The following is a 12,672-nucleotide window of genomic DNA, read 5'->3' as shown; positions in this document are numbered from 1 at the left end:
AGTAGTGCTAGTAGTGGTAGTAGTGGTAGTAGTGGTAGTAGTAGTAGTAGTAGTGCTAGTAGTGGTAGTAGTGGTAGTAGTGGTAGTAGTAGTAGTGGTAGTAGTGGTAGTGGTAGTAGTGGTAGTAGTAGTAGTGGTAGTAGTAGTGGTAGTAGTAATAGTGGTAGTAGTAGTGGTAGTAGTGGTAGTGGTAGTAGTAGTAGTAGTAGTAGTGGTAGTAGTAGTAGTAGTAGTAGTAGTAGTGGTAGTAGTGCTAGTAGTAGTAGTAGGTGGTAGTAGTAGTAGTGGTAGTAGTAGTGGTAGTAGTGGTAGTAGTAGTAGTGGTGGTAGTAGTAGTAGTAGTAGTGGTAGTAGTGCTAGTAGTAGTAGTAGTAGTAGTAGTAGTGCTAGTAGTAGTAGTAGTAGTGCTAGTAGTAGTAGTAGTAGTGGTAGTAGTGGTAGTAGTGGTAGTAGTAGTAGTAGTAGTGGTAGTAGTAGTAGTGGTAGTAGTGGTAGTAGTAGTAGTGGTGGTAGTAGTGGTAGTAGTAGTGGTAGTAGTAGTAGTGGTAGTAGTGGTAGTAGTAGTGGTAGTGGTAGTAGTAGTAGTAGTAGTGGTAGTAGTAGTAGTGCTAGTAGTAGTAGTAGTAGTGGTAGTAGTAGTGGTAGTAGTAGTAGTGCTAGTAGTAGTAGTAGTAGTAGTAGTGCTAGTAGTAGTAGTAGTAGTGCTAGTAGTAGTAGTAGTAGTAGTAGTGCTAGTAGTAGTGGTAGTGGTGGTAGTAGTGGTGGTAGTAGTAGTGGTAGTAGTAGTGGTAGTAGTAGTGGTGGTAGTAGTTGTAGTAGTAGTGGTGGTAGTAGTGGTAGTAGTAGTAGTGGTGGTGGTAGTGGTAGTGGTGGTAGTAGTAGTAGTGGTAGTAGTAGTGGTAGTAGTAGTGGTAGTGGTAGTGGTAGTAGCAGTAGTAGTGGTAGTAGTAGTGGTAGTAGTAGTGCTAGTAGTAGTAGTAGTAGTGCTAGTAGTAGTAGTAGTAGTGGTAGTAGTGGTAGTAGTGGTAGTAGTAGTAGTAGTGGTAGTAGTAGTAGTGGTAGTAGTGGTAGTAGTAGTAGTGGTGGTAGTAGTGGTAGTAGTAGTGGTAGTAGTAGTAGTGGTAGTAGTGGTAGTAGTAGTGGTAGTGGTAGTAGTAGTAGTAGTAGTGGTAGTAGTAGTAGTGCTAGTAGTAGTAGTAGTAGTGGTAGTAGTAGTGGTAGTAGTAGTAGTAGTGCTAGTAGTAGTAGTAGTAGTAGTAGTAGTGCTAGTAGTAGTAGTAGTGCTAGTAGTAGTAGTAGTAGTAGTAGTGCTAGTAGTAGTGGTAGTGGTGGTAGTAGTGGTGGTAGTAGTAGTGGTAGTAGTAGTGGTAGTAGTAGTGGTGGTAGTAGTTGTAGTAGTAGTGGTGGTAGTAGTGGTAGTAGTAGTAGTGGTGGTAGTAGTGGTAGTGGTAGTGGTGGTAGTAGTAGTAGTGGTAGTAGTAGTGGTAGTAGTAGTGGTAGTGGTAGTGGTAGTAGCAGTAGTAGTGGTAGTAGTAGTGGTAGTAGTAGTGCTAGTAGTGGTAGTGGTAGTGGTAGTAGTAGTAGTGGTGGTAGTAGTAGTAGTGGTAGTAGTAGTAGTGGTAGTAGTGGTAGTGGTAGTGGTGGTAGTAGTGGTAGTAGTAGTGGTAGTAGTAGTAGTAGTAGTAGTAGTAGTAGTAGTAGTAGTAGTAGTAGTACCACCAGTACTAGTAGTAGTACCAAACACTGGGCTGTCCTGCTGCTCTAAACTAAAACAAGTAAAAAAAAGTAAAAATACATAGCAGAGCTAAAAAATGTCTTGGAGGAAATCCCAGGGGAATGTGTCTCCAGTGTTGACCATGCAGACTGCAAAGAACTGTGTGTGGAGAAGTGTGTAATAATACCTTGTATCTCCGGGTATTGTCTTAGCCAGGGTCGGCTCCAGGTATCAGCAGGCCCCTGGGCGGCAGACCCTCAGTGGCCCTTTTGCAGTGAACTCACATGGTGTTCCCTTGTTTATCATCCCAAACAGCCCCCTCATGATTATTTTATATAAACCCCCCCCTCACTCCCTCACCCCCTATAGATTAGATACAGCACCCTTTACCCCCATGGATTCCTTGTGTACAGCTTCATGTGGTCCGGCCCGGTGGCTCTGGGCCCCAACACTTCCCCGGGTATACCCAGTGCTGGCGTCGGCCCTGGTCATAGAAGCAGGACTGTAAACATGTGGGGGTGTTTCCTAACACTGCTGTGCTCTTAGCTCTCTGCAATATGCAGCTCCACAGCCCATTCCTTAAAGGGAACCCGTCACCAGGAGACCTCTTTTTTTAGCCCCCCCCACGTCTCCATAGAGCATTGCACGTACACTGCTAAACATTTTTTGTATGAAAAATCGGTTTTACAGAACAAAAGATAACTTCTATATTACCTATGAATGAGATGTGCTCCTGGGCGGAGCTAAAGAGGAGTCGTCTTCCCCCACCCTTGGGAAACGGCTCCTCCGTGTGTCAAATTTTCAAAAGAATATTCCCGGCCCTCACCTTTATTCTTTCGCTCCCTGCACACATCATGAACCCAGATCCCGCCCCCTGTCCTGAATTCTCGCTGCGGTCAGCATGTCTCGTACTGTGCAAACGAACATGCGCAGATGAAGAGGTGCTGGTCGCAAGGCCCCCGCATTTGTCTGCGCATGCGCCACACTGCGCTGCCTACTCGGAGTAGCTACGTAGTTTGCGTAGCTCCCAACGCCTCACTGTCTATGTAGCCAACCAGCAGCGTAGTGTGGCGCATGCGCAGTCGAATGCAGGGACCTTGCGGCCGGCACCGCTTCATCGTCATGTCCGTGTGCACAGTACGAGATATCCTGACCGCACAGGCACGAGATTGCCTGGTGCTCAGCGAGAATTCACGAAAGCGGGCGGGATCTGGGTAGGTGACGTGTAGGGGGTGAGGCAGGGGCCGAAAGAATAAAGGAGCACCCGGAGGAAACCCATGCAAACTCCATGAGAGAACATACAAACTCTTTGCAGATGTTTACCCTGGGACTTGAACCCAGAACCCCAGTGATGCAAGGCTGTAATGCTAACCACTAAGCCACAGTGCTGCAAGGGTGTAATGCTAACCACTAAGCCACAGTGCTGCAAGGCTGTAATGCTAACCACTAAGCCACAGTGCTGCAAGGCTGTAATGCTAACCACTAAGCCACAGTGCTGCAAGGTTGTAATGCTAACCGCTCAGCCACCGTCATTCCAAGCATATTATGGACAGACGTACACACTACCAGCTTCTACTTACCCCCTAAGGCTATCTACACACGTTGTCGATTCCATGCAGATTTTACGGAAAATCCGCAGCATAATACAGTTGCATTAATGTGAACGTGATTTAGAAAAGTATATATAGATCATGCGTGTTTTGGGGGGACGAAAATGTTGCTCAGTGCGGATAATAAAATAATCATCCTGTAACTTTTCTTGTGCGTCCTCTTGGATTTTTGCGTATGCGTTTTTTTTACATTACAGTCTATGGGACTGCAACAAATCTGCAACAAATCTGCAACAAATCTGCACCATGAAGCGGAATTGATACAGATTTCTGCGTGAAATGATGTCATATAAAAAACACACAAAACCTGCAGGGAGCCCTAGAAGTCTGCAGTCAGTAAATTGCCCCCTTTGTCCTGATCGGTCAGCGCTGAGATGCGGATGGGGCTGATCTCAGATATTTGCTCTTTGTGTTATTACATGATGTGTAATAATAATGTTGTTTTTCTCATTTTCAGATTTTAGCGAATGCCTTGGTGTACATGACGCTGCTGCTGATGATCTGGGGTCTCTGCCTCTCCATCCTGAGTCTGGGCTACAGAGTCAAATCGTTTTGCTCTTCCTGCAAAGTCGGGGTAAGTGATCGATACTTTATAACTTGCTATAGGACTGGAGTGATACAGCCCCCTGGTCATTATCCAGTGACTCTATGGCAATAGGTCCCGCTATTCATAACACGCTGCCCGTATGTTGGTCCGATGCCAGGGTCTGCACTATGGGAGTCCCTACATTATACAGAAATATGATGCGAGGACTCCCTTTCTACTGGCCAAACTGCAACACCAGCAATTTAAAAACTGTTACAATGACTGAAGCTCAGCCAGCAGACAGGGAGTCCTTGCATCATATTTCTAAATATTGGGTTTGTGCCTGTGCTATGCTGATTTAAAAAATACCTTTGTCAGCATTCTGATTAATTTCAGCACTTTATATAAGTTTATTTCACATTACCTGGCTCCCTGTCAGCAGTATGTGGTGAGTCCTGGGGGAGCGGCAGTTGAAACCTGTGTGTGCTGGTGTCTCCTCATGCCTTCTTCCTCTACTCCACACCATCCCCCTGTCTCCCCTGCCTGCTCAATGCACATTACAGGAAGTAGGGAGAGGGGAGGCGCACACAGGCTGCAGCTTCCCCCTCCCCCAGGACTCCCCACATGCTGCTGGCAGGGAGCCAAGTGCGGTCCATTGCAGGCATTGTGACTACAGCCGCACGCTGACATTCTAGTGTATGTGCCGGCAGTGAGTACACTATTTGGGTTTTTTCTACACTCATATATTTCGGACAGGAGCTGCAGGCTGTATACTACAGGGGCTGCAGGCTGTATACTACAGGGGCTGCAGGCTGTATACTACAGGGGCTGCAGGATATATACTACAGGGGGCTGGCAAGTCACAGGGAGGGGGCTGGCAGGCTATATACTACAGAGGCTGCAGGCTATATACTACAGGGGGCTGGCTGTATACTACAGGGGGCTGGCCGGCTGTATACTATAGGGGGCTGTCAGGCTATATACTACAGGGGGCTGTCAGGCTATATACTACAGGGGGCTGGCTGGCAAGTCACAGGGAGGGGGCTGGTAGGCTATATACTACAGAGGCTGCAGGCTATATACTACAGGGGGCTGGCAGGCTTTATACTACAGAGGCTGCAGGCTATATACTACAGGGGGCTGGCTGTATACTACGTGGGGGCTGGCCGGGTGTATACTACAGGGGGCTGTCAGGCTATATACTACAGGGGGCTGTCAGGCTATATACTACAGGGGGCTGGCTGGCAAGTCACAGGGAGGGGGCTGGCAGGCTATATACTACAGGGGGCTGGCAGGCTATATACTACAGGGGGCTGGCAGGCTATATACTACAGGGGGCTGGCAGGCTATATACTACAGGGGGCTGGCAGGCTATATACTACAGGGGGCTGGCAGGCTATATACTACAGAGGCTGCAGGCTATATACTACAGGGGGCTGGCTGGCAAGTCACAGGGAGGGGGCGACTCTAATGTCCCGTGTCCTCGGTGGTTAGCTGACAAGGCAGGGGGAGTGAGGAGGGGAGAGGTCTCTAGTATTACATATCATCATCATAGTGTTCGCTCTCTTTACAGAAAACTGAGGTAGAAGAAGAAGCTCTGATAAACCCAATCGCTTATGATAACGTCATCATTGCCTAAGGGGAAGAATGAAGTCCTATCATAAAAAGGAGCGGTGATTCCCTTGCTTGGCTAACGGCTTATAAACGCTCATATAATCCACCACACGTATTTATGATTCCTGTTATTTTTAATTATTTTTTGGAAATAAAGGTTCATCCAGCACCGGGTTAAAAGTAGTTTCACATTTTATTCATTTCCGTACATGATACATACATTGAAGCTGACGCGCTTGGAGCCTTTACTGGTCCATAGTCGTGGCCTTTAAGGCTCGAAACGTGTCAGCTACAATGTATCATGTACAGAAATATTTTTTTAGAAAATGAAGAATAAAATGTGAAAATACTTTTAACCTGGTGCTGGATGAACCTTTATTTCCGAAAAAATCTTTGTGGATACCCTGGAGCCTGGCCAGGACATCCAAGCTTAGTGGCGGCTCCCTTCCGCCGTCCAGGAGGAGGGGGAAAGCTGGAGCAGTAAGAAACCCTTTAGGACTTACAACTATTTTTAATTATTGCTTATTGCCTTTTTTAATTCAAAATGTAATTATTGTTCAAAAATGTTTTATTTGCATATTAGATAATAAACAAAGGAACTTTGCTGAGGCACCAACCCATTTGTCTCTCTGTATTGTACATTAATAAAACAATTGTATCACAGCAAGAAGTAATAGAATAACACAGCTCGGGATCGCTCTGAATGCCCCGGAAGAAGCCAAGTGTCCTCCGTGACCCCCCCTCCTTTTGGATCCCACCAGATGGGGATGGGCACCCACCGTAGGGAGCCATACAAAGCGTTGGTGAGGATGAAGAAGAGATCAGTCGGCCAAACATTCTGCTTTCACATTCGGCCTATGAAATGGTGAGGAGCGGATAATCCTTTACACACATTCAGCTCCTCCTTCTAGCGGGACATTTATATACTGTTACTGTTACTCTTTACTGTTACATATCTTTCGGTTGATAACGTGTAGTACAATCAGAAATGACACTATGCCTGTAGCACGGGGTAGAGTGTATGTGCTCAGAGAACTTTGGCGCTATCGCCCTGCGTCCCCATCGAGAGGCCTCGGAAACGTTGGAATACAGAAGATCTGTGCAAAAGATCCCGGAGCGTCCAACTGAGTGTTGAATTATCTTCTTTTCTACAATAAAAAACTTACTTGTTAACAAATTACAAGTTATGTTTTAACGTTGTCAATTCTGTCCTCCATGGAGGTCCCTGATTGGTCGATGCCTGAGACCCCGCCTAGAAGAAAAATGTCATTTATACAGTTTCTGGCTGGAAGTTCCAGATTGTTCTGCTGTCTCGTCTAAGGGGAAATTCCCTCTGCCCGGCCTGCAGCTCTGTCCATCTATACAGAGCCTCGCTCAACCTTGCTGCCCAAGCAGCTCCTTCCTTCTCCAGCCCCAACATCCTGAATCTGGGCTGTGAGTTTCCTCCACCAGACTGCACCGAACCGGCTGCCTCGGGTACAGGTAGATAGGCCCTCTACCTCAGCCTGTTACATCTGCTACATTGAAGTCTTGGAATAAAGAGACTGTAAGTGCAATGGTCTACACCTTGTTTCCACGTGTGATACCTGGATACCCTAACATCACGTGCCTCGCCTCTACCATCCACCTGGAATGGACGGGAACTGTTCCACCTGGTCCAAGCGACTGTGACAAGTCTAGACCGTGCTATAGCCAGACACTCCGGCACCAGGGGAATCCAGCTCCCCCAATGGGTTAGGCCTGAGTTGGAGAATGTTGTAGTAAGAGGCACCCAAGTGTTTATCTAGTTTACATCTATGTGACTACATTACCAGGCACAAGCGTCATTGTCTTGCTTAGGCAAGGTAGCATCTAGACTGGACGAGAAGACCTCAGGGCTGTGATGGTTGGAGGCTTCAGTGAGAATGCTGAGCATTAGATACGGTAGTCATCTGGTGGTGTCACAGTATGGGCAGGTGTCTAGTCCATACAGAACTGCCCTACACTTAGTAACAAGCCCCAATTACTTGAATAATATAATTAATCCAGTCATTGTGCCTCTAAATGAAGAATTCATCTACACGGATGACAATGCGTCAGCTGGGTGGTCTCCTGCAGATGTTGGTGCATGGTGGTATTGGCATAGATCCAGCTGGCTGTCTGCTAAACCAACAATTTTTACTGAGGATTTCAGCCAGTGGACCATCACCACTGCCGGCACCATGGTACTGGGTGTATACAGCAGGTGAGCCCTGGGGGAAACCTCGCTCCACATGGTCCACTTTTTCCTGTTTCACCCTGTTTGCCCTGAGCAGGAGAGAGATACAGTGTAACCATAATAATATGTAACCATTCGGTGTAATATCTGTAAATATGTATTTAAAACTACACAATTTCTTTCCTTTGTCACTAAGAAATCTTACCATATACACAAAACTGCTCCAGTGACCACGTAGTGTATTTAGCTGCCTGCATGTTTTGTAAAGTCCAATACGTGGGTTGCACAATTAGATCCTTTAAAAAAAAGAATTGCGGATGCTACAATCGCTGATGCTACAAAGTCAAGTCTTACATTCTCCTCTGCTGTGTCTGGCCTCTCCAGACATTTCCGTGAGGTTCATAATTGTGATGTTTCCCATTTGTCCGTCATTCCGATAGAACGTGTGCCCCGCCCCCCCCCCAGAGGAGGAGCTTGGACGAGATGCTTGCGCTCTCGTGAAGTGTATTGGATCTTAACTCTTCAAACCAGGTTCCCACAAACGCGTCAGTTTTACTATGGACGTCTGTTAATGTTTTTATATCTATTTTTTCTAATAAAGTGGATTTTTTTAACTAAATATGTTTTGCACGTCGTTGGGAGCTGGACAAGCTCTGCTTCTCTCCTCTCTGGTTACTGGTGCCCCAGCCCAGGTGTCCACGCTTCCATATAGCATCTATCCCATTATGGAGGTGAGCTGAACCGTGTGTACACAGACCACAAGAACCTACTGTACCTGCAGACATCCCAGCGCCTGAATCCCAGGCAAGCCCGTTGCTTGTTGTTCTTCTCCCGCTTCAATCTGTTAATCCACTTCCGTCCTGTGGAGTAGAATGTCACGGCTGATGCCCTGTCCCGGGCTTCGGTTGTTGTTGGAGAGGAGCCAGTTCCTCGGCATATCATCTCTCCTGAACATATTGGGGCAGATTTACTTACCCGGTCCATTCGCGATCCAGCGGCGCGTTCTCTGCGGTGGATTCGGGCCCGGCTGGGATTCATTAAGGTAGTTCCTCCGCCGTCCACCAGGTGGCGATGCTGCGCTGAAAAGCATCGGAACGCACTGGAGTTCACCGAGCTGGGCTGAGTGAAGGTAAGTGCAAGCTCCGCTACAGATTTTTTTTTTTTAAATGCGGCGCTTTTTCAGAATTCGTCGGGTTTTCGTTCGGCCACGCCCCCCGATTTCTGTCGCGTGCATGCCAAATGCACGCCGATGCGCCACAATCTGATCGCGTGCGCCAAAATCCCGGGGCAATTCAGGGGAAATTGGCGCAAATCGGAAATAATCGGGTAACACGTCGGGAAAATGTGAATCTGGCCCTTAGTAAATGACCCCCATTGTTGTTGCAGCTCTGGAGGATCTTTGGCAGCTACCTCCCGGCAAGATGTATGTCAGACCTGCTCTCCAGAAGAGGATTCTGTCTTGGGGACATTCTTGGTGATTGGCTGGGCACCCAGGGGTGCGACATTCCGTTGAGATGTGGGGTCTTCTGGTCGTTAAAAAAAAAAGAAATCTTTACTCAGGCTTCAGGTCCAAAGAAAAGGCTTGCATTTATTTGCGCAAAAATAAAATGTACAGAACAAAATTGCAGATAATTCAGGGGTCCGGTTGCAGCTACCTTGGATTAAGCAGCTCCCCTATGGTCAGACCAGAGACACTGACCTAGAGACAATCCATGTACACACAGGTGTCATTAATTACCCAACTATTTCCCTTGAGCCTTAAAGGGATACACCCCTGGGTTGCACCTTTAACAACAAACATCACACAAAGATATATTTCTTACTTAATATACATAATGCCACAATACAATATAATATACAATATAAAAATAAAGGGGAGTTTACAATATACACAAAGTAACCAAAGTAAGAAATACAAACATAAACCGCATGGCTTCAGCTCTGCATCACCTGGCAGTAATCAGGTACAGGCTATATAACCCCAGCTCACCCTCTGCTCAGGTTTTGCACACACAGGTAAGATCAGGTAATGCCGAGTGGTGACTGCTGAACCAATAGTGGGCAGAGACAAAGGTTTGCTGGCCAGCAGGAGGAGAAAAATACGAAAGGGTACAAACACACAGACAGACAAACAGTTCACCATTCACCCCTCAACAGGCCCTCATCTCCCGCAACTACTGGTGACAAGACTTGGTCAGAGATGTCCGGGATTTCGCGGGATCCTGTTCCTCCTGTGCCCATTACAAAGCCTCTTGTCTTAAACCGGCTGGACTGTTACTTCCATTGCCGATATTCGGTCGTCCGTGGTCTCACGTGGCTACGAATTTATCACTGATCTTTGTCTCTCCTCTGGCAATACTGTCATCTGGGTGGTGAGGGACCGGTTTTTCAAGTTTTTCTTCCGTCTTCCCCATGGCTGGCCAGTTTGTTCTTCCAACATATCTTCTGGTTGCATGGACTTCCGCTACACATCTTGACTGACCGAGGGGTCCAGTTTGTGTCCAAGTTTTGGTGTTCCTTGTGTAACCAGCTGCAAGTTACCACCCTTAGTCGAATGGTCAAGTAGAAAGGGTGAACCAGACTTTGGGCTGTTACCTTCGCCACTTCGTCTCAGATCGCCACGATAACTGGACTGTTCTGCTACCATGCGCTGAGTTTTCCTATAACTATCTGGACTCTGGGGCAGCTCAGGTCTTTGTTGTCTACGGACGAATTCCCTTCCCTCCTTGCCCGCTGTCAACTCACTCTGAGGTCCCTTCTGTAGAGGACCTGGTGCAGGACCTCAAACCCCTTTGGGAAGAAACCCGCCAGTCTCTCCTCTGAGCCACTGATCGCACCAAGACCAAGGCTGATAAGAAGCGCAGGACTCCTCCTGTCTTCTCTCCAGGTGACAAGTTGTGGTTATCTTCCAGATATGTCCGGCTGAAGATACCCAGCTACAAGCTTGGTCCCCGCTTCCTTGGTCCCTTTGAGATGTTTCAGCGCATCAATCCATTGGCCTACAAGCTCCACCTTCCTCCCTCTATGCGCATCCAAAACTCCTTCCATGTCTCTCACCTGAAGCCAGTCATCCTTAAGGGGGTTACTCTCACGGGTGTCCCTGCGATTCATACATCGGATCGCAGTAACTCCTGTGCCCCTCTCCATGGCGGCACTGCCCCGTCCTTTGCCCTGCACTCACCTCTCCACACTCCTGCTCCTGTCCAACCTAGGCCACGTATGCAGCCCCGCTCTCTAGGGTGTGCATCGCTGATTGGCATTGGACGCTTCCAGGTTTCCATAAAGACCAGTGGCTCCCATCATTCCCTGACAGATCTTTGATCTACCAGCCTCAGTGAAAGCTTCCCTGGGAGTTCCTGTACCTGGCTTGCCTGGATCTTCTGTTGCTGACCCTGGACCTGACCTCTGCATCTCTGCTGCCTGCCCTGACTACCTGCCTGTGCCTGACCACGAGCCTGGACTCTGATTCTGTACCACGACCTCGGCTGCCACCGCGGGCTAGTTGCCCCTGTGGAGCGACCTGGTGGTACCCTGTCACAGCAAGACCATCCGCTTAGCGTCGGGCTCTGGTGAAGACCGGGTGCCACTTAGACTCCGGTCCCAGGTGTCGGCTAGTACCATCTCCCGCGGTGGTCCAGGGGGTTCACTGACTCCGAACCCTGACAATAAATTACTAAAAAAATATATAACGTAATAATAATCTTTATATAGCGCCATCAAATTTCATAGTGGGGGAGGGAAAAGTATGAAATATAGAAAAAGCCGGCTCAGCACTTTGTATCCCCCTCATGTTCATGGCGCACGGACACAAATCCCTGGCAGAGGCAGGAAGATACAGGAACTATAGAACAGGTGGATCCAGCTCTCCGGATCTTAGAACTTTGCATTAAAGGGGATTCCCGAGATTAATGGAGCGGACGGCCGCGCATGTCCCCACTGCCCCATCTATCTCTATGGAGCTGACGGAGATTACCCAGCAACCTACATGCTTTGGACTTCATGTCCTCACTCCTGGTCTCCAAATGTTCAGGATAGCATTCACATATACAAGCAGGAAGGACATGAAGCAATGTCTGCAGGGCTGGTTCTAGAAAAAATGGGGCCCAGGGCAAAACTAAGTGGGGCCCCTAAATAAAACTATTTTATGACCAGTCACAGTCAGCAAGAGGCTCCTTTTAGTATGGTAACATTTTTAGCACTACAGCCTTGCAGCGCTGGTCAACATCTGCATAGAGTTTGTATGTTCTCTCTGTGTTTGTGTGGGTTTCCTCCGGGTCCTCCGGTTTCCTCCCACACTCGAAAAAATTACTTGTAGGTTGAATAGATTGTGAGCCTCGTGGGGACAGAGACTGATCTGGCAACTCAGTGCAGCGCTGCGGTATCTGTGTGCGCCATGTAAATAAAGAATTATTCATTATAAGTATTATGATAGAAGATAAATGTGAAAGATGATAGAGATGTCTAGATGCAGAATATAAAGTAGATGATATACACAGGAGGTGATATATACAGGAGATGGAAATGAGGGAGAAATACAGTAGAAGAGAAATAGAAGATTGATTGAAAATAGAGAAAAAGTGAGACATAGGTCAGATTATAGGAGATAGATAGCTAGACAGATGGATATATAGACAGGAGAGAGATGATAAACATCTTCACCTGGGAATTAAACCAAGGGGTATTGGGGTAACCCAAATAAATAACTATATATCCATAAACGTCAAAAGTCACGCATTGTATTATCCGCACAATAACAGAGCCCTCCGCGCTTCACAAGAATATGAGTGAGAACGTCATAACATGGGGGTAAGTAATGGAGGATGATGGGAAATAAAACCTTTATTCCAGAACATGTGAGTGTTTGGTGTTACATATAACTTTATGGACACGTTCTGGGTCGCAGTGTTAATATGTCGCGACATTAGGGGAAGAGGATGGAATATTCATCGTATCAGTCAATTTTCTCCAAAAAAAAAAATATCACGAAATAAAAGGCAATAAGAGAGCAAGT

At 47.2% G+C, this 12,672-nt stretch overlaps 1 protein-coding gene across 1 annotated transcript in view; it reads left to right on the top strand.

Moving 5' to 3' along the window:
* LOC140106331 (uncharacterized) overlaps window positions 1-6,080 on the top strand; it is a 52,381-nt gene extending 46,301 nt beyond the window's left edge. Inside the window, exons 6-7 of the mRNA XM_072130732.1 lie at window positions 3,782-3,898; window positions 5,424-6,080. Of these exons, the coding sequence (XP_071986833.1) occupies window positions 3,782-3,898; window positions 5,424-5,489 (183 nt within the window). The 3' untranslated portion in view covers window positions 5,490-6,080. The remainder of the gene's footprint in view (window positions 1-3,781; window positions 3,899-5,423) is intronic.
* Window positions 6,081-12,672: the final 6,592 nt, after the last annotated feature.

The sequence above is a fragment of the Engystomops pustulosus genome, chromosome 11, assembly GCF_040894005.1.
Source record: "Engystomops pustulosus chromosome 11, aEngPut4.maternal, whole genome shotgun sequence".
Lineage (NCBI taxonomy): Eukaryota > Metazoa > Chordata > Amphibia > Anura > Leptodactylidae > Engystomops > Engystomops pustulosus.
The sequence above is the reverse complement of the archived record's forward strand: the minus strand, read 5'-3'. Positions and strand labels throughout refer to the sequence as shown.